We start from the raw sequence: 22,270 nt of genomic DNA on the forward strand, positions 1-22,270 counted from the left end.
CGCATGTTGGGTTAAGATTCAGGGGATGGTGTAATTGTAACCTGTGCAGTCCTTTGAGACATTTTGTGATTAAGAGATATACAAATAAATGTGACTTGACTTCTTTCTGCCAGTTGTCCCCTTTTTGGCTGTTCAACATTTGTTGTACCATTACGCCTATATATTTAGCACAAAACGACTAAAACTTAGCTTGAAACACTTGAAACCTCTTCCACTAATTAAAACCCAAAATAAAATAGCAAATGGCTTGCTAGGGTCCTATCGTCTGTGACTAATTAACATTTAAAACTACATGGTGACTGACCTGCGAGGGTGCTCGTGTTCTTCTGATGAGGTCACAGCTCAGGATGACAATCTCAAAAAATATATACATACTGATGAAATATGTATAGATTTTATGCAACGAAAAAATGTACTATTTCCTCACATTTTGAATGTTTATGAATTTGGGAATAGCTATAAACCTGGTGCATTTTAGTGCTCTCCTAAATTGCCTAAAACCAACCTGTACCCCCCCAAAAGTTTGAAAAGCTTGAAACACACATTAATACAGTGCAGAGTGCAGAAAAATAGACTGACCAGCGGCTCCACGTGCGACACACGCGCATACACAGGCACAGCTCACGCTGGCTGAGGAAGGTGAAGACGCGCAGCCAGGCCTCACGGGTCATCACGTGGGCGCGGCCCGAGTCCAGTGGCAGGCAGCTGGGCTCGGGGCAGGTGGGCGGCGGCTTTACCAAGTGGCGCTCCATCTGCACGGGTCGCGGCGGCGAGGGCACAGCAGGGGGGCTGCGCTTCATCACATGCGAGCGCCCTGGCGCCCCTGAACAGGGTGACGCCGCTGTGGCAGACACGAGCGGGCCGCAACCGCCACCTCGACCCCCGTTGGAGGTGGGGCCAGAGTTTCTCTGCCTACTTTTGTTTCCTTTAGTCCCACCTCCTCCTGCCCCACTGTGTCTGTGAATTAACAGCAGACTGCTGGCATTTTCTTTCTCCACACGAGCGCGTCCGTTGCGTGCATCAAGTGCGATGTTACGTTGCAAAGAAAGCGCCATCTGATTGGGCGTAAGGGGCGAAGGTGGAGGGAGGGATGAATTTTTCACAACTCTGTCCAAAGGTGGTGGCTCAGCCTCTTCCGCGTCCATCATTGCAGCTTTTCTACCACGTGATGCAGTGCATCCACTCTCGACTCCCCGCCGAACTTTGTCTCCAACCCGCTCTTCCTCCAGCTCTTGGTCTTCATCTTCCGATTCTTCGCTGGCACTGAAGCCCAATTCTGCCAGGCGCCGGTCCCGCTCACTGCGGCCCCTTTCTGGCCGCCCCAGTCCACTGTTGGCGTGGGTGATCGGGGGAGGCAGCGGAACAGGGGATGAGTGCGAGGAAGCTGTACCCCCGCGCAGTGAGTCGTCAGAGTCCGACTCAGTGTCAGACTCGGAACTAGAGGACGACGAAGATGACGAGTCAGGTCGGCGCTCAAGTAGGCACATTCTCTTAAATCGTTCTAGTTTTTCCCGGTGGTGCGAGCGCTGATCTGCGTTGGATGCTCCTAGGTCAACAATCACTGTTGAGGGGGTGGATCCTAGATTTCCTCCAGCTGAGGAGGCAGGGCCATTGGATTCCGATCCTTCCTGTTTGGGCTTCTAAAAGCAGGGCGCAAAAAAATACTCCAGTATTAACGGTAAAGAGAATCAAAATAATAAAAATGATTGAATACCTTTTTGAGACGTTTCTCATGCGCACCTTTCATCTGAAAGAAAACAACAAACGTTTAATTTGAGGAATAATGGGAAATGATTGAATGGCTTATGACGGCGTGACAGGCAGCAAGGCGGCTGGGTGGTGCAGAGATCCAGGGTTCAATTCTATGGCAGCCTCCCCGTGCAAAGTTGGCATGTTCTCCCCGTGCGTGGGTTTCCCCCAGGAACATTTCAAAGACATGCATGTCAAGTTGATTGGCCGGTCAAAATTGTGCTGTCAATGAGCTGTCTGTCTCCATGTGCCATGTGACCGGCTGGCAACCCCTGCCCCAAAATAGGTGGGATGGGCACCAACGGCCCTTACAACCCAACTGAAGATAAGCGGTGCAGAAAATGGATGGATAGATGGATGGTGTGCCATCAAGAAACCACTCATTTTATATGTGGGAGAACATCTTTTGAGGCGGCCCTCACGGTGGCCGTATGGTGCTACAGTGCCACTCCTCCAGGGGTGTCATCATCTATCTAATCCAAATTTTACTACTATTATGTGAATCATAGGCTCTGAAACAGCTGAACTGATTCTCGAGAAAATTTACATTATTGAAATTTAGGCCTGCGAGTGCCCTTTGCTAGGTTTTGTCTCAAGGCATCTCCTATAAATACCAACAAAATTGATAAAAATCTGCTTTCGTGGAGTCTTTAACTCCCTCTGCCGGTCAAAATGGCTACTGAAATGAAATGAAATGTGAAATGAAATGATCTGCATTTCTATAGCGCTTTTCAAGTCAATGACTTCCCAAAGCGCTTTACAATGTGCTTCACATTTCCCAATAGCGGCCGTGATCTGTGCAGCCATGTTAGGCGCTAACCTGCTTATTGGGGGTATTGGGGGTTCAGTGTCTTACCCAAGGACACTTCGGCATGTAACACGGACAAGCCGGGATTCGAACTGGGATCCCTTAATCCTAAAACGATCGCTCTACCTCCTGAGCTACTGGACTTCTATCGCAGGGGTTGGGAACCTTTTTGACTGAAAGAGCCATAAAAGCAAAATGTTTTCATTCGATTTTTGGAAAGAGACACACTATATACAGACGCTCCCCTACTAACAAATATTCGAGCTACAAACAACGGTACATATAAACATTTTTTGGGGGATGCGGAAAAATATCCGGACATTACTGTAAGTTTGATTTTGTCTTGTGTGCATCTTTATCCAAGTAGAAAACAGTGCTGTAGTGCTTCTTTTCATCGCATGGCGCTGTGAGAGATCACCCAACATCCAACCGAAGAAGAAATCTAGCTTCTACTTCCTGGTTTGTGTGTATACATACTGCACTGTATCTCTAGCACACCAAGTACTTTGACGTTTTTATTGTTTAATATCTTGTGAATCCAATCAATATGGTTGGTGTAAAGCTTAAAGAGGCGAACCATTTCTTTTGAAATGAAAGTGAAATTAGAAAGCTTGATGCGGTTGAGAAAATGTTCGGATCGCTTTTTTTTGTCCACTTTTGACCACGGAGGATGTCGCCTAACTCTTCCAAAAGTAAGTTAAACTCAACTCTATTTATTTTTATAGTCAAGTCATGTTAACTTGTATAGCCCTTAATCACAAGGAGTCTCAAAGGGCTTCACAGACCACAGAATGTCAACGCCTAATGTGTAGCTTTGTTTTTCAGTACTATGCTTTATCATTCAGCCTGCTTTGTAACGTTATAGAGCATATTATTTTATTAAACGTTTATATTCAGTTTCAAAGCAATACAGGTCGCTTATACAAACCTTGAACATACTTATGGAGACCTTAAACATACATTCCATACAAAATATAGCACTGGAGCAACTTATGAACAAATTCAACTTAAGAACGAATCTCGTTCGTAAATAGGGCAGCGTCTGTGTTTCGAGACAAAATTCCATAAAACCGCTAAACCAGTTCTCCAGACAAAAGCTTATTCTTAAGCACATTGGTTTGGCTTTGCATGCATTTCAGTAGGCTTTTGTTTTTTTGTTAGGAACTACTTAGATGAACTTTGCATGCAATCAATTTTGTCTCCGAGCTATACGTACTCATGAAAAGAGCCATAGGTGCCTGACCCCTTTTATATCGGAACAAACCTTTTTATTGATGCAATTGTGTATTATGCACACGTTTAAACAAATCACAGCCCTAACAACCGCACCTAAGTAGGATGCCTGGCAACACCAGGATATGTGTTTGTCTAATCTAAATCTATCTATCTATTAACTCAAATCTACTTTATAAATTTCAATTTGGTTGTGTTTGTATGTGACTTTTAGGCTCTGAAACGACTGAAATTAATCTTAATGAAAATGTACAAAGTTGGAGGTTAAGCCTCAAAAGAGGTTTAAGTTAGGTTTAGTAAACCCCAATAAGTACGAACAATATTGATAAGCAGCTCTTTTCTTAAGGTCTGCAGATCCCGAACAACGAACACACTAAGCAGCCAGACGCTATCTTGTAAGAAAACCAATACCTTGATTAATGCAAAATACACACATTTCAACAAACCATGGCCGGCAACGCTGAGCGACTGCTTGTATATAGTGATACCTCGGCACTCAACCATTATGTGCGAGATTTGCATTAAAAATTAAAATTGTTCAAGTACTGAAACAATTTCCCCCCCCAGGAAGTAAAGATATTTATTTATATATGTTTCTACACATTCCACACAACCCAAATGATTAATAAAACTTGTACCCAAACAACAAAAAAACATATCGAAAAAAAGATTCAACAAAGTTAAAAATATAAAACAATTTTAAACCATTTATTGTACCTTTGAGGAATGGTTACATGGAAGAAACTCTTACACCTTTCTCATTTCTCAATGATTTCCTTCTACAAATGTATCATTGTTCTCACCATTTTCCCCTCTCTTTTCCTTTATCACTTACTTGGCAAAAAAGGCAACGAAACACACCAAGTCAAAATATATTTTCAACACGTCTGGTCTGACTGACAAATGATCATAGTCGTTACAGGTCCCAAAAAATTGTTCACTGAGAATCGTGCATGGTCGTCAGCTGACCTTTTTTTTGGGTCCACCATCTGAGGAAAGAGTCTCCTTCCTCCTCTTGTGGCTGCCATCCAGCCTGGGCGCCTCCTTCTTTGGTGGCGGCTCATCAGTCAACTTCCAGCGGCCTAGCTCGCCGTTGTCAAGACGCCGCTTGGCCAAAATGTCTGCCTGCTCCTGCAGGCATGAACAAAGTTAGGGTGGCAGAATTACAAAGACGCCTTAGTGCTTCAGTTTCACTGTTTTGCGGATTTTTAATTGAATGGTCTTTATGGTTATTGATAGCAACGAAACATACATTGAGTTTGGAGCAGACAGCACAATGAGCACACAGCAAATAGTATCACAGGGGCAGTTTAGGGAGGGCTTTGTGTGTTGGTGGGCGTGGCTGTCTGCGTGACTGTGATAGGCTGGTGTATGCTGTCAGTCAAAATGTGGGGCGGACGCTGTGTTCACCCAAACAAACTGGAAAGCATGGTGATAGCTAATAGCTTTAGCGGCTCATTACATTGAAAAGAAATTCATCAATTAAATCGAACTCTGAGGAAAGTCAGAAGAGCAAAATGAAATGGTGATCAGTGGGTATTCCGTGGATTGCTATTGTGTCCGGGAACTGACTGAAACAGCGTCGTAAGAGACTGCAGGCCAGCTTACTTCTACAGCTAGGCTAAAAACGTTCTTGAGCCACCCCTGCCAAGCATGTAGCTGACCAATGCCAGATCCATTACCCATGAAGCGGATGACCAGGAGCTAAAACTCATGGGAAATCGCTACATTCGGGACGGTTGTATTTAAAACCTCGCAGAGACCTGGGTGAAGTTGAGCTTACCCGATGCTATGGTGCAGCTAGCCAGCCGCTCCCTACTCTGAAAAGAGAAGCCCTCTCAATCTTTGTACTTTTGTATATGACAATAAAGACCATATTTAACTGCAGTTCTGTGTTCCATTTTTATTTGTTGATCTATGGTTGTTGTTTTGTTATAATTGTATCCTCTCAGTTGGTAAGGACGTCATCTTGAGGTAAGTTTGAGCCTTGGGGGTTTTAATGAATGATGTTTATAGTTTTCGGGTATCTTGTTTCAGACTGATCATGGTGTTTCTGTGATGAGTATATAGTGAAATAGTCAGCATATCTTGTTTAAGCTCTTCACGACGTATTTCAGTGACATTGTACAGACAAATATTTGTTTATCAAAAGTCAGCTGACCCACCGGCGGATCGCTAAGGGGTTACCCGCAATAATTGAGGCATCACTGTACTCAATGCATTTTTTTCACTCCTTCCACTCACCAGGTAAGGATGCACTCTTTTCGGTTAGGGACACTCGGTGCTTTCTTAGGGGCCAATTTTGGCTGGGAAACGGCACACTATTTTTGCCTAGGGTTTTAGGTGTGTGCCCACTATCTCTGAAGGGTGCATGGTAAGTTCCTGCTCTGGATTCCATTCACCAGGTAACAGTACTTTGAAATAAACAGAAAAGTCAACAGAAAACGACGCCTTACACATTCCCCTTTCATTTGAACATCCAACAGAATAAGCGAAGACCTGTGACAACATCAAACCACCTTTGGTGGGCCTATCCAACATGACTGTTTACATTCAAAGATGCGCTAAAAAACTATCAATTCCTCAAAAGTCTGTGAATATCTTAACAGAAAAATCGAGCCTCTTACTGACCTTGCTCGTTTTTCCCTCTTTGTGGCACTTGGGACACTCCCAGCAATTGGGAATCTCTTCATTGATGATGCCCTCCGCTTTGCTCATCTGCCACGGACAAAGCATACAATAGGCATATCAAACAAACATCTTGAAAATCATACCAGGTAAGCATAAGTGGCAGTTGGATCTCACCTTCAGACAACGGGGGTGTATGATCTCGTTGCAGATGGTACATTCCATTAGGCTCAGGCTAAACTTGTCCTCGTCACCCTCCACTGTGTCCTCTTTCCCAGCTTCACCGCATACCAGACACACTGCCGTGTGTGGTAGCACGGGCTGCACACAATGTATAAAGGTCACAATCACAGGTCACAGCATGGCATACTTAACAGTGACCTGGAAAATGTCAAAAAAGAGGATTTTGACAAAAACTGAACTGACTTGAGACTTTAGAGGGCTTTTTTTTGCTGTTAAAAATATTTTGCAAGTGTTCTGAAATGACAAATGAACCACAAGAAAAGATAATTTTTTCATTAGGCAAAAGATACTTTCCAGTAATACAGTATATAACTGATGTATTATACATGATTTCAATATGTTTCACTGTCTTCGACAGAAATTTCGAAAATATTGTTAACTTTTCTATCTCCAAGGTTTACAATGCCACTGAAATATGATACAAAGTGAGCCAACTACATGTTGCTTCAAACTAACACAAGTTGAAAAACAAAGTAAAAGTGTACGTACAGAGCCCTATCTCTCATATTAATGTAGAGTAAAATAAATTTCCAATGGAGGGCCAAATCTAGAAAATCCAAGACATACCAACTTAAGTTTTGTTTCCACTGTTTCAACAATACAATTTAGGATTTGGGAAAAGGTAAAGCCACTAAAAGTAGGAATATTTTGATACCTTATGATTTCATTATAATTTATATTATGAATCAATCCAAGCAAATAATTTAGAGTTGCTCATCGCCCATGACAATCTGTTAGTGACTACTTCAGCTCCATCATTTGTGTTTGTGTGTAAGCATGTCAAGTCTGTTTCACTGGAAGAGCCAGTTGCCATGGAAACGCAACATCATTGCCTACAGCTTGCATTCCACGCTATTTGAAGAATCTGTGCGTGTGAAGTGGTCACTATGTGAAAACCAAGCTGCCTTCGTGTGTACTTGTCTGGGTGAAAGCCTTTTTAAACATGAAATCACAATCCATGATGCTATGGCAACCGTCTTAATTTGCCATGACCTTTGGTCCAATGTTAAAGTGAGATATTTGATGTTTGAAAAAGTCAATCATGAAATGTGTTTTCTTTTTAGCGAGTGAAGAAGTGATACATCAATAGTGGAAATCATGGTAATTCTAAAACCACTTAAATTAGACAATTTGTGATTAAGCTCCATTAGAAGAGCTAAGAAACACAAGCGATAGAAACAAGGAGACAGAATAAGGTAAAAAGCAGGGAAGAATTCTGAAGAGGGTGTCAACAATAATAAGTCAGTGAGAGCGAAAACGAAAGATGAAGCGTATATGTTAAAAATAGGGACGAGGTAGAGCCAGATAGAGAAAACTAAGAAAGAAGGAGCTATATGGTGAGAGGAAGGGTGGCAAAAGATGGGGATGTAAAATGTATACAATATACAAGGGGGAGGGGGATGAAGGAAGTGAGAAAGAAAGACAGTTGATACAGCAACAGATTTACAGGAGAGTGAGACAAGTAATAAGAATACAAACGGAAAGTGAGAGTGACAATGAAGTCTATTGAAAAGGGTTTGCTGCTTTTCCTACAGTCCTCTTTTTGTTTGTCATGTGGCGTATGTCTCACCGCCGTGCACTGCCTAAGCAGGCAAGACTGCTTCATGCGTCCGGGCCCGCCGAACTTCTTCATGTCCTTGCAGAAGTGACACTCGCCGCACTCGCTGCGGGTGCAAGCCTGGCAGCGGCGGCACCGCGTCCTCCTGCGCCTCGCCCCTCCGCCCAGCGCCTTACTGCCCGACATCCCACAACGAGTCAGCTGCAACCACAACATTAAAATGTTTACGTTTAAGCAAAATCTGGAATAGAATACTTGATGGCAGTTAATGGTATTCCGAAACAGAAAAACATTTTGAAATAAGGCACATAGTGTGTTGTGTTCCCACTATTATGCAAATATGATTCTAAAGATTCCACGCACTGGGGGACGGGAGAACTCAAAATTGGCCGATCCGCCTCGTTTCCGCTAGAGTCGTTAAGTCATAAAAGAAGAACACCTTAAAAATGGTTAATCCCATAATTAGCTATGAAAGCAAATTTTGAAACAAACAGCAAATGCGCACAGCTCATTTCTGCATGGAAGAAGCGATAGTGGCTATTTGTTTGTTTTTTGCCGCATGTCACTTTTGGTATAATTGTGTCTGGCTAGCTCCCAGTTAATGTCAGGGCTGCCAAGGGCTTTCCGGTTTGTTTGCTCCCAGTTGACACTCGTTAGCTGCCCACTGTCCGTTGTTTGGCCAGCTAGCCTGGTGTTAGTTTTGCAGTGTCTCTTGGTTTATACTCGGGAGTCTTTGCGTTTATTGCGGTAGCCATTCCCGCTTTTTGTTTTTGGTTCCTGGCAAGCCTAGCTGCTTACTGCATGTTTTTGGTCAGTCAGCCACGTATTCTTCCTCCGAAGCTGTGGCCAACTTTTGTTGATTGGTCCCCATGTGTTTTTTTGGACGGTTAGGCGTATTATAGCTACCCGCGATTTGCTGTACCATTATTAAATCCACCTGTGACACAGCGCCTAGGCATTCACCACAAAACCTACAAAAACTCTGCTTAAAACACTCATAACCTCTTCGACTACTTAACACGTCGGACAATATGGCGATTGGTTTGGTAGAGTGCTGTTATTCCTTTGATGACGTCACAGCTCAGGGTGACAGATAAATAAGATATGTGAAAAAGTTTGGTTTATTTAGTAAGGTTTGGTCATCACCAATAAATTTGAGACTAAGGTCTCTCCAGTATCGTTTCTGCATACTAGTCAGGTTTAAATGTCCAATTTGAACATTTCCATGTAACACCACTATAAGTGCTGTAAAACAGTTATCCCCAACATTTCTGTACCAAAGACCGGTTTAATGCATGTCAATATGTGCACCGCCTGATCAAGGGGCGGTATTAAAGGTTTCTACGTTTTCTCAAATTCTAACAATAACAACAATAACATTACTAATAATAACGTGAATAATAACCACAATTAGCATTAATCTACAATGTTTTGACATCAAAACATCGCACCAATTATAGGTAAGATCGTGCCTAAAAAAATCCAGCCCGGCTTGAGCCGAGCTGAGGATGCAAAAGCCTGAACCAGCCCAAACCTGGCAGATTGCCTTGATTTGTGCGACCAAGCCCGACAATAACACGAATTTGATCATTTTGTATGTTGGGAGGAAAGGTGACTTGGCCGTCTCCGAAAACCGTGGCGCCAAGGTGCACATCATGCACGCTACCCTGCCAAAGTTGTCAGAGTAGCATGCATGCAGTGCAGATCCGCCAAAAAGAACACATGACAAGTGTTATTTTTATGTACATTGTACTTGGTGAAAGTGAAGTCGGAAATTTCAGGAGAGACAGTGAACCATGAAGCACAGAGCTTTTGGAAACATGGCATCCGGTTGAGACTACTAATATGTTCTTCATTTTTTAACTGACCAGCAAGTAAACCGTTTTTTATCACTCCGTAATATTGCATCCACACCTTATTGTTCATACGGTAAGATAATTTTACCCCCATGATTATAAGGCCTATTACAAGCGAGCACTATGCAAATAATTTATTGAATAATTTATTGACCAAGTATCATATAGCCCCCCAGGGATGTTTGTTTTTTTGGCCAGGAAAGAGTGGCCCTTTTTTCCTAGAGCCCAAACTTTTAATATCTTGCAATATATACCAAAACTATGTTTTAAGACAATGGAATAACAGTTTGAAATAAACAAAACAAAAACAGGCGTGTTTTTTTTAAGATTATAATGAAGTAGAGACTGGAACTGAACAGGAACACATTATAAGACAACATAGACTGGCAATATGAACTGTTATAAATAGAAACACGCTTGCGTATTGCTCTCTTAGTTGTCCCTGTATTGTCATCTATATTTTACCAGTACAAGCAATTAATGGGCCGGTGTGGTAGATGGTGAAGAATTAAGGGAGACAAAGACTCACATCATATATGACCCATCAGTACCCTAATTCATTGCCCCTTTGACATTTAAATAGATAAAGTAATGTTCAAAGGATGCAAGTATTTTTTATTAATTATAGATCATTTCTTTTTACAAAATGCACTACTTATTATGGCCCGTGTGTGTCAATTCTTGCCTGTGATTGGTCCGTTGCCACACGTGGATACTTGTGAGATACAATTGTTAAAAGTTGCTGCCACTTTGTGGGTGTTTTGGAAAACTACTTTGATTGAAATAGACTTTTTTTGTATCGCCGCAAAGCTCATCTTCTCTCCTTTTCAGGAACGGTTTGAATTTTCTCTTTAGCCCAACGGGCGCGAAGTTACAGTAATTTAAATAACGCTTGTCAAACGGGGCCCCCATGGTAATAGGAGGGTTAGTGACAATTTAAATTGGACTGTTGTAATTTTATTTGTGGTAATTATTATTTTGTCCCTTTGCTGCTACTTAAAAGATTCAATAAGATTACTTAAAATGAAGGGCAAAATTAAAGACATGTGCCACAGCTGGTGCCATGAAGACGAGCTTTTTACTGTTCGCCTAATAATTAAACTTTTTTATTGAATTTGTTTATGTATTTATGTAACTTATTTTAAATTGGGTTTTTTGTTGTTTTGTTTTTGAGGGAACTATTTCATTTTGTATCCATCTAGTTATTTATGAATTTAAAGTCAAGTCAAGTCATGGTTATTTGCATAACCCTTAGTCACAAAGAGTCTCAAAGGGCTGCACAGATCAAAGACTATTGCAAACTACAGACTATTATGACACCATCCCCTCATCTAAAACCTACATGAGGGCAAATAATACACATATTATCAACATAAAATATAGGTTCTTCATATGCTATAGAGTAGAAGTGTGTTTTAAGTTTAGATTTAAACATTTCCACTGAGGTTGCAAATCGAATCTCAGGGGCAAGAGCATTCCACAGCACCGGGGACCGGATGGAGAACCCTCTCAAACCTGCGGATCTCTTCTTGGCTCTTGGGATCAATAGTTGACCAGCGTTTTCAGAGCGAAGGCTCCGGACCAGAACATAGGGGGAAATTAAATCTGAAAGATATGAGGGAGCAAGTCCATGCATGATTTTGTATAATACCAACAGAACCTTAAAATCACATCTTAAGCGAACAGGGAGCCAATGCAGGTTAGCTAAAATCGGGGTAATGTGATCAAACTTCCTTGTCTTAGTCAAAAGCCTCGCTGCAGCATTTTGTACCAGCTGAAGGCTCTTGATTTTGGACTTCCGGAGACCGGAGAGTAGTGCATAAAAATACATAAATAAATTCAACAAAGGTACCAAAACATATAAAACGCAAACTTCAGCCTTTAAGCCTTTAAAATATCACAAAAGAAAAAGGATTTAACGTCATCGCCACTGAGCTTGTTTTTTGAGAAAAAATATGAAGGCAAGTGATGCAATGCATACTGTACAATGTGAATATGAACAAAACAGGCCTACTCTAAATTTCATAACTAAGTAGTTTTTCTCCAGTGATTTAGGATGTAATATCAGTATTGTCACATATAGGACGCTTCCTTGTCAATGCCAAGTTCCCGCTTATCTCTGATATGATTGATAGAAAAAGCATCCAAAGTTATTTCTGGGACACGTTTCTTATAAGGCCTTTGGCTTCAACCTGTCATCCTTTTTTTCTTTTCCGAGATTTGTTCGTTTTGCAATATGTTTTTGCAACATGATTGCAAAGGAAAAATAAACGAAAAATAGCAAACAGATGATGAAAGTGCTGTATACGAGACGGATCAGGAGGTTTCTTCTGCTACTTGTAACCACGGAAACCAGTGCTATCTGATTCATGTGGGGTAGAAAACCCTAACCAAAAAAAGGCCTGGAGAGGGATGGGCATCCCCAGGCTGTACTTGCCCAAGACACAGCACAGGTAGTGGTGCTCCTACATCAAAGGTGGTTAAGAGATCTGTGAACCATGATCTCCCGCTTCCAACTTGAGAGTTGAAGTGCCCGACAGGCAACTGCGCCTGCCTGTGCAAACCAAACTGATATTGAATGCACCGCCTCAAATCCCCAGTTAGCAGTCTGTGTGACTGTAGCTGTGTCAGTAAAACATTAGTTAGCAAAAAATAATGGAACTTCTTTTTCTTTCTGTGTAGCCGGGGACCAAACAACCCAGTCCTGGTCCGCAGCCTGGTGTTTGATAAACTGCTGAGAAGCAAATGTCTGCCACTTCCCTGCTGGTTCTCAGGAGGAACAACCTGGAACTGAAGCTGTTGATCCTTCTACTGAGCAATAGCAGAGAGCATTCTGGCGTATGGTGTCGCTGTCTGATATACTGGGAGCACGGCAGTGGACAGGAAAGACATAAAGAGAGTAATCGATACATCCCAGAAGATCATTGGCTGCTCTCTAACCAGTGTGGAGGACTAGATAGATAGATAGATACTTTATTCATCCCCGAAGGAACACAAGCAGTCCAGTCCAGTTTGTTGTCCAGCTCCCTCAGCTGTGGTAAACATCCTGCATCATCCCAGTCCCAAAGAAATCAAGACCTGAGGAACTCAACGACTTCAGGCCGGTCGCCCTGACACCACATGTGATGAAAACCATGGAGCGGTTGCTGCTGCAAAGACAGCTTTCGATACTGGAGCAGCGCCATTAACATTATAAACGACTCTTCCCACCCTATACACCAGCTCTTTGACCTGTGGCCCTCTTGTAGGTGCTACAGGTCCCTTAAAACATGGACAGAAACAGTTTCTTTCCCAAAGCCCTGACCACCCTAAACAAGCGCGCAAGACTTAAATTGTATATCTTGCGAATAATTTGCAGGGTTTTTTGTTGCTGCTAAATGTTACACTACTTATCATTCCACTATTGTTACAATGCACTATTCTTTTATTGCACTATTATTGATACTGAGGGCAGTCTCTAAGACCATCCCTCTCCTGGCCGTTTTGTGGGGGTAGAGGTGTGCTCCTCCACATGAAACAGATTGTACAGGTTTCCATGGTTGCCAGTAGCAGGAAGTCTCCTGATCTAACTCGGATACAGCACCTTCGTCATCTAGTCACCATTATTTTTTGGTGTACAGCGCCATCACACTTTTCAGAAATGGGCTGGACCTCAAGATCCTAAATCACTGGGGAAAAACTATACTGGATACTAATGTACTACATCAGTACACACGACTAATAAAAAATTGTATGCAATAATTACACCAAAGGTAGTTGTATCACATGACTTAAACAACTAAGCTGGGTAAATAAAATGCACATTATTTAAAAATAATATAAGCTGGGATGGGCTCCAGCACCCCCGCGACCCTACTGAGGATAAGCGGTGCAGCTAATGAGATGAGATGAGATAAAAGACACAAATACTGAGATAATGCTGTTGCACCTCTTTTTTTGAGGATGTGGTTGTTTTCATGGTTAACGGAACTCCATTCAAACACATGTTCATTGAAAGTTGGCGCAACGTCCATCATCTGCCCTTCTGTTTAATGAAAGCATTGTTCGGATATTGGATGTACTGTATCACAAATGCAAAAAAAGTCCCCTAAGTGAAAGTTCTGCTAGGAATGCATCTTTTCACAAAAGATTTTCTTGGAAACTAGTTTTTAAGAAATTTAACATTGTTCAACTATTGTTTACTCAACAATGGTAAAAGCTAGATACATATATTTATCTGATAAATGATGAAGGTTTAAGCTTTTTTTTGATAATAAACTAAATTTTCTGTAGGCCTTAAAGGATGAGTCAAAATGGCAAAAAAAAAAAATGCTGGCAACGGCTCTACCAATTTGAGAAAAGGTCCAAAACTTAATGAGTTAAGGACTTCAACGAGAATCATAATCAATAGGTTGTAAATATTGTTGTCTATCTATCCTGCTATTCTTTTATAGTGTGTTATCTTTGAAGTCCTTATTACGAGTTTATTTTGGAGTGCCATGACTAATCCTGTTGCATGAAATATTCCAAAATGTGGATAACAAAAAAAGGAAAAACAATTCAAGTTAAATGCCCTCCAATTTTGATAACAAGGAATTGAAGGATTTTATACATTTGACTAGAAGGGATTTTGTACGATCAAATACAAATTACATTTAATGCAAAAGATATTCACTGGCTTGGCTGTGGGGCAGGTCATTGCAACCTAGTGGAGGATGATCTTTACAGAAAACAGCAGGAACTGGGACAAAGGGCTGATATGACAATCAGCGCTTCCCGGCGTAAGAGGGGCCTTCGTAACGCAGGAACGCTCGGGGTCCAGACATCAAGACGCTCTTCTCCATGATGGTGGAGCCCACATGGAGATTATCTGGCTCGCCCATGGGAGGAGCCAGCACACCAGCCGGTGGAGAGACGTGGGTCGCGAGAAGAACTTAAGAAAATCGAAGAAGATCGAGGGAGAACTAGAGAGAAGGCTTGACGGAGACTCGAGCGACACTACTTCGGCTAATTCGATGGAGTTCGCTTAGTTAAAATATTTAAGAAATTGAATCTGCCCTCGTGTGAAAATGTCGGCTATTCTTGTCCATCTTTTCCAAAAAAGAAACGAGCGCGCATTGTTAGGTGGTGTTTGGTTGATGGAGTCAGATAACTAATTCGAACAATTTGGTAAACGGTACATTTTAATATTTCTTTCCTAACAGAATAAAAGAGCCTAATCTGATCCTGAGCTTTTATTTTTTTTATTCTAATAATTTAAAAGAAAATATTGAAAATGGAGAACTGTATTGTTTTACCATGCTTATGACTGTCTATCAGAAAACTACGGATTCAAAATTTTGCGCTTATTCTTTCTTAAAAATACTTAACCCACTGGCAGTGATGACTATGTCACGTGATGAATGGCCATCACAAAGCAACCAGCTCAAATTTAGCAAGCCTCAGGAAGCCAGACGGGACTTGAAAGGTGCTAACTGCTAACACACATATGAAAGCACGCGTTTTCACACACACCCCTCTGTGAAAGGATAACATGGGCTAGGAGGCTAACCCTATAGCATCGGCACTTGTGCGCCAGCACGGGCGCTATTGTCACTCACCTCTGGCTATCAGCTCGCATGCTCGTGCCTCGCACATTAGCAACAAGAAAAGCCGTCCAGCCAGCGTTAGCTCGTCCTCAGTCCGTCCGTCCGTCAGCTTCCTTGTTTGGTACCGATGAGCTGTCCACCGTCTCGGCTTCACGCAAAACCCATGCTGCCGTTCACTGCCGTTATCATCCAGCTAGCTCTTGGCCAAGCTAGCCTCGTGGAGCCGATGTGTTATTGATAATACAACTCGTCGATATTGATGGGGAGATGAAGGGCGCAATGCTGCTGCTGCTGCTGCTGTGTGATGAGCCCATTCACCCCCACTCTCGCTCCCTGTCCCCCCTTCTCTCTCGCTCCCTCTCCCCCCTCTCAAGCGCTCTATGGCTTGCTCGCTCTCCACCGCACAAGGTGCAGCGTGCGTGCGCGTGCCGCGTTCCCCTTTCCAGGCTTGATCACCGCACGTGCGTGTCGAAATCCTTCCGCATAAAGTAGTCCTTTACCGCTTTCGCAGGGCCGTGCTCGGATGGAAGGTCTTTTCATTTCCCCCACCTGGCCCATCCCTATCTACCCAGTCTTTAGAACAAAAACAAATAATTACAGTAAGTGCTGGGAGTAACGCGTTCATTCCTGTCCACCTCCACGGCTCCATGCCCTTCCAAAATGTTGTATTTTCTCTTAGAAAATACAAAGTAATCTTACACCATATTTTTTTCCAAACGTGTTTATTTATGTAGTTTAACATGCTATATTGTACATGTGTTTCGTTATATCATATATATTGTTAATTAACATTTTGTTGTGAAATACTGAGTTGCTCGACATGAATGAGGTTTATTATAAAAAAAGATTCAAAAATTAAGTAGCTTGAACGTTCACCGTAGAAGGAAAAATACATGCAAATATATTTAAGTAGAATAATACATTTTCTTATTCAAATTGTTAATTTATTTTCTGCATTAAATGATTGTTGGTAATATACTGATTAAAGGGTTAACCACATACCTGTCTTTTTTCATTTTCTCCTTTTATACTTCCTTTTTTTCTTAACTTCTTTATACAAAATAATAAATAGTAATATAATACATCAAAGCAAGTGAGCCGTTTGAAAAGAGACGGACTTCCTTTCACTACATAACTACCGCATGAAATCCGAGGCTGCAGACGCATGCGCACAGTAGCATCAAACCGCTCGCTTCGTTTGCAACGAAAAAAAACGATACCGAGATAGCAGCGAACTCGTTTGACTTGATTGATTTGCCGTTTCGTGATAGTCGGTGTATACCGGATGGTACCCATAATTGACAAATTTGCGTTTTTCCGTACAGATTTCCTTGTACGTCGTACACGTCTTAAAATGCATGATAAACGTACTTTGTACGTCAAAAACGTACAGGTTGACAGGTATGTGTGTTACAAAGGAAGGCGTTCCTTGAATGCAACCCTTTCTCACAGTTACAGCCACTGTAACATGTTCTAAACCAATTGCTGTTACACGATGCGTTACTCTGCTACTTTTTAAAAGGAGATAATAATTTACTATATCTTCTGTTGTTTGCGGGCTCCTCCTTTGATTGAGAAAGATTTGGGAAAATACCAGTGGCCTGTAAGGCCTCCTCTGTTGGCATAAAAATATTGGAATCATGAGATGTTATTCATATTTTGTCCAGCATTACTTATCAAGGGCAGCACGGCGGCGCAGTGGTTAGCGCGTGTGCGGCACAGTTCTAAGGTCTTGGGAACCTCCTGTGTGGGTTCAAATCCAGCTACCGGACTTCCTGTACAGAGTTTGTATGTTCTCCCAGTGCTTGCGTGGGTTTCCTCCGGGCACTCCGGTTTCCTCCCACATTCTAAAAACATGCATGTCAGGTTAATTGGCCGGTCCAAATTGTCCCTAGGTTTGAATGAGCGACCGAATTGTCTGTCCCTGTGTGCCCTGCGACTGGCTGGCAACCAGTTCAGGGTGTACCCTGCCCACTGCCCGATGATTGCTGGGATGGGCTCGAGCACCCCCGCGACCCTACTGAGGACCTACTGTGGATAAGATGAGATTACTTATCAAATAATTTCAAATTGTCAGCTTCCTTTCATTGCTTCGTCTGGTTGCACTGTTGCACCGAAGCATTTTTGAAGCATTTACCACTCACATTTCAGCCATTAGTTGTTGCTTGGCTCAGAAATCTACCCCGAGGAAAAGAAAGAAATCTCTGACATGCACGTTTTGGAATGTGTCCCCTACTATCAGTTGTGAAGGAACTACACTGTCACACTGGCGCTGGCCTTTGCCCCCTGGGACCACCTCGGGTTCCACGGCTTTGGCTTCTTGGCCAGGAGGCCTGGCGAAACCCAGCCATGAGACTGAGTTTGTGCATTTAGCTCTTTTTCCCTCTACGTCGGTTGAAAAAAGGCACGATAGAGTAAAGAAAGGGATAGAGAGCCTTCTCTGCCAGGAGGGGCGGGGAAGATGCCATCCGGTCACCCCTTCCACCTTTTTCCCCCACGTGATGCTTCGTCTGCAATGACAGAGTAGTTTGACTGGAGCAATCCGAATGGATACTTTACATGACTAGTGACAAACAAAGCAGTCTGATCCTAGAGACAAAGGAGCAAAATAGCAACACAAATAGACAGTTTCTGCATTGAACTTCTGACATTAAATAAAGGGAGATTTCATTCACGTTACTCACCAAAACCAAAGAAGTACTGTGCTTGTTCCCCCCGTGCTCCATTGCTGTGTCCCCTAGTGACTGTGATTACAATTTGTGCTATACTTGGCTTGACAGAAGCATGGATTTTAGTATATATGGATGGCATTTTTACAGTTGGGGCAAAAGGGTTAAATGGATATGTCACAGAGAAATCAAACAAAACACGTGTGGCTTTTTACAAAAGTAAGCCCAAGATTTTGAGTGACACGGCCATCTCTGAACCACAGGTCCAAAGTTTTTTGCCAAAATATTCTGGAAAAGGTGAACTTCCTGAACTGCAGTAAAGGGTACAAGAAAACGGATTATTCGAATGCACGAGTAATCGGAAAATTAAAGGACTAACCCAACGAATTGGACTACTGGCGGTAGGACCAAGAATTCATTCGGATTTTTGTGTGCATGGACATGGCTATGCTTAACTGGAATACCAGCAATAGTCAGATTTCAATCGGACTCATCCCTAATTATAAACATGGTCAGTGTAATTGTATGAATGCATCAAGCTGCTCAAGCTTTTGTGGATAATGGAATTTTGGTGCCAGCTCGATGTTATATTCATTTCACATCTCGTGGAATACATTTCCAGTAAATGACTTCCTTAAATTAAATTTTATGTATTAGTTGGTGAGGTCAGTTTGCTTAGAGCCTTGTTATAAATGCTACATATGAAAGACTTATGCACTGTTGCTTTGAGAGCCACAACAAATGGTGAGCTGACTTCAATTTTTGCACCTCTTGTCCTCACTAGTGTCACAAGGGGGCTGGAGTCAATCTCAGCGGTCCCTGGGCAGTGGGCATGGAACACCAAGAACTGGTTTCCAGCCAGTCGCAAGGAACACACAACCACACACACGTACAGTCATACCTAAGGACTGTTTTTGTTTGGACCGGCCAATCAACCAGCCATGCATGTTTTTGGAATGTGGGAGGAATTGCCCGGAGGAAACCGACGCAGGCACGGGGAGAACATGCAACTCCGGATATGGAGTCCTCCAATTTGTTTTTGATTTATGTTATAAAGTCTCAAAAATAATATATAAAGCTGTTTTCCTAATCATCTCCCATAGAGCTTTCAAATGCATAGACCCTTTTCCGTGTTTGTAAAGAAGAGTTACCTAGTGTCATGTCCAGCATGGTTGCCATGACAACCAGCTGGTCCCGCCGCTTGGCACCGGCTGTTACAGATTGTCTAAATTGCGTGTGTGCTTCTTAAGAGCGGGTTTGGGGGACTGCCGGTAGCTGGATCATTGCATTAGTCTGTTCTGTTTTGCTCTGTTCTGTTTTGTTTGATTCGAGGAAGACCTGTCATGCCCGTTTGTCTGAGTTAGTAACTTTAAGCCTGTTTGTGAGTGTTACCCAGTCTGAATTTCTGATTGCCTGTAAGTCTGTTTTTGTTTTGTTTTTGTCCCTGCGTGTTGGACAACTTTTATTACCTAAATAAAAGTAACTGATCGTTACGCAAATGAGTTCACCCTTCCTGCCTCCTGGTCCGGTCCCTGACAGAATGATCCAGCCACTCATGTGAGCTCAGCGAACGATCCCAACCCATTTTGGGGAAGGCTGGAGGACGCCGTTTGACAATCGCCCAGTGAGGAAGCCTTTCCTGTCCACTCGAACCACGGCCCGCCCGTCGTGGCAATTGCTGTGCCTCGAGTGGGGTTTCCGGAAAGACTTGGTGCCGAGCTGTCCAAGAGCTCCTATCGACAACGGCCCCGCCTTCCGCAACTCCTTCTCTGAGCTGTCCGACGCGTCTGTCGGTCTCAACACCGCGCCTGTCGGCCGAACTTCCATTCCCCACTACTGGTTTGACTCCCCTGCTTGTCTGTCTGACTCTCTTGCTTGCCTGTCTGACTCTCCTGCTTGCCTGTCTGATTCCCCTGCTGCTTGCCTGTCTGACCCTCCTGCTTTCCTTTCTGACTCCCTTGCTTTCCTGTCTGACTCCCTTGCTTTCCTGTCCGACTCCTGCTTACCTGTCTGACCCTCCTGCTGATCGCCTGTCTGACTCTCCTGCTGATCGCCTGTCTGACTCCCGTGCTGATTGCCTGTCTGACTCTCCTGCTGATTGCCTGTCTGACTCTCCTGCTGATCGCCTGTCTGACTCTCCTGCTGATTGCCCGTCTGACTCTCCTGCTGATTGCCTGTCTGACTCTCCTGCTGATTGCCTGTCTGACTCCCGTGCTGATTGCCTGTTTGACTCTTGTGCTGATTGCCTGTCTGACTCCCGTGCTGATTGCCTGTCTGACTCTCCTGCTGATCGCCTGTCTGACTCCCCCTGATGATCGCCTGTTTGACTCCCCCTGATGATCGCCTGCCTGATTGCCCTGATGATCGCCTGCCTGACTCCCCTGATGATCGCCTGTCTGACTCCCCTGATGATCGCCTGTCTGACTCCCCTGATGATCGCCTGTCTGACTCCCCTGATGATCGCCCGCCTGACTCCCCTGATGATTGTCCGCCTGACTCCCCTGATGAACGCCCGCCTGACTCCCCTGATGATCGCCCGCCTGATTCCCCTGATGATCGCCCGCCCGACTCCCCTGATGATCGCCCGCCTGACTCCCCTGATGATCGCCCGTCTGACTCCCCTGATGATCGCCCGTCTGACTCCCCTGATGATCGCCTGTCCGACTCCGCTGCCGATCCCCAGTCCGACCCCCCCTGCCGAGCGCCAGTCCGACTCGTCCAACGCCGACGGCACCTGCCTCTGCCCGTTCCTGCGTGTTCGGAGGAGGGCGCGGGGTTGCCCTTATCGGGAGCGTCGACCTATTCCGGGGTGCGAGGTATTTATTTTCTTTTGGGACCTTAGGAGCTCTCCCTTAAAGGGGGGGCTCTGTCATGTCCAGCATGGTCGCCATGACAACCAGCTGGTCCCGCCCCTTGGCACCGGCTGTAACAGATTGTCTAAATTGCGTGTGTGCTTCTTAAGGGCGGGTTTGGGGGACTCCCGGTTGCTGGATCATTGCATTAGTCTGTTCTGTTTTGCTCTGTTCTGTTTTGTTTAATTCGAGGAAGACCTGTCATGCCTGTTTGTCTGAGTTAGTAACTTTAAGCCTGTTTTTGAGTGTTAACCAGTCTGAATTTCTGATTGCCTGTAAGTCTGTTTTTGTTTTGTTTTTGTCCCTGCGTGTTGGACAACTTTTATTTTCTAAATAAAAGTAACTGATCGTTGCGCAAATGAGTTCACCCTTCCTGCCTCCCGGTCCGGTCCCAGACACCTAGCCAAGCTGTGCGCCCATTGTTCTAATGGGGGGGCAGAATTTTTGTCAGTTTATACCAGCCGATTGACAGAAAAAGATTCTGGATTATAGCTAAAAGTATCTCAATTAAGCACAAAGTATGTGCAAGCAGCAAGATAGCGACTCTATTTTATTGAAGTCTACAACATAAAAGTCTGTTCTTTTGATCGACAGTACACGTAGATTGTGCGAGCCACTTTGTGGACCTTTTGTCTGTGACTTTTTTGCTTCCTATACAACACCGGTCCATACCAACACCGGGTAAGTAACAGGTAAAATAACTACAGTATTTATGACAGCTAAGTTAAATCGGCGAAAATAGTGGCCTCAAATAACCCGTTCTTATTTAGAGTAGCTTAGTTGACACAAAACTTTAGAAAAATGTCCTTAGCTTGCCCCATCTTAAATACATTCTTATTGGGGGTGAAAAAATGAAAAATGCATTTATATAGCGCTTTTCAAGTCACTGACTTCCCAAAGCGCTTTACAATGTGCTCCACATTTCCCAATAGCGGCCTTGCAGCCATGTAAGGCGCTAACCTGCTTATTGGGGGTATTAGGGGTTCAGTGTCTTACCCAAGGACACTTCGACATGTAACACGGACGAGCCGGGATTCGAACTGGGATCCCTTGATCCCAAGACGAGCGCTCTACCTCCTGAGCTACTGCCGCTACTGGGATCATAAC

General features: G+C 43.5%; 1 protein-coding gene across 1 annotated transcript in view; it reads right to left on the reverse strand.

Moving 5' to 3' along the window:
- fbxl19 (F-box and leucine rich repeat protein 19) overlaps positions 1 to 15,976 on the reverse strand; it is a 30,599-nt gene extending 14,623 nt beyond the window's left edge. The window contains exons 1-7 of the mRNA XM_088341494.1: positions 15,655 to 15,976; positions 8,232 to 8,420; positions 6,596 to 6,739; positions 6,422 to 6,508; positions 4,760 to 4,921; positions 1,715 to 1,747; positions 580 to 1,640 (exon numbers count right to left, since the gene is read on the reverse strand). Coding sequence (XP_088197620.1) covers positions 580 to 1,640; positions 1,715 to 1,747; positions 4,760 to 4,921; positions 6,422 to 6,508; positions 6,596 to 6,739; positions 8,232 to 8,405 — 1,661 coding nt within the window. The 5' untranslated portion in view covers positions 8,406 to 8,420; positions 15,655 to 15,976. The remainder of the gene's footprint in view (positions 1 to 579; positions 1,641 to 1,714; positions 1,748 to 4,759; positions 4,922 to 6,421; positions 6,509 to 6,595; positions 6,740 to 8,231; positions 8,421 to 15,654) is intronic.
- Positions 15,977 to 22,270: the final 6,294 nt, after the last annotated feature.

This window comes from Urocampus carinirostris, chromosome 1 (genome assembly GCF_059441175.1).
Source record: "Urocampus carinirostris isolate Australia breed hairy pipefish chromosome 1, RoL_Ucar_1.0, whole genome shotgun sequence".
Classification (NCBI taxonomy): domain Eukaryota; kingdom Metazoa; phylum Chordata; class Actinopteri; order Syngnathiformes; family Syngnathidae; genus Urocampus; species Urocampus carinirostris.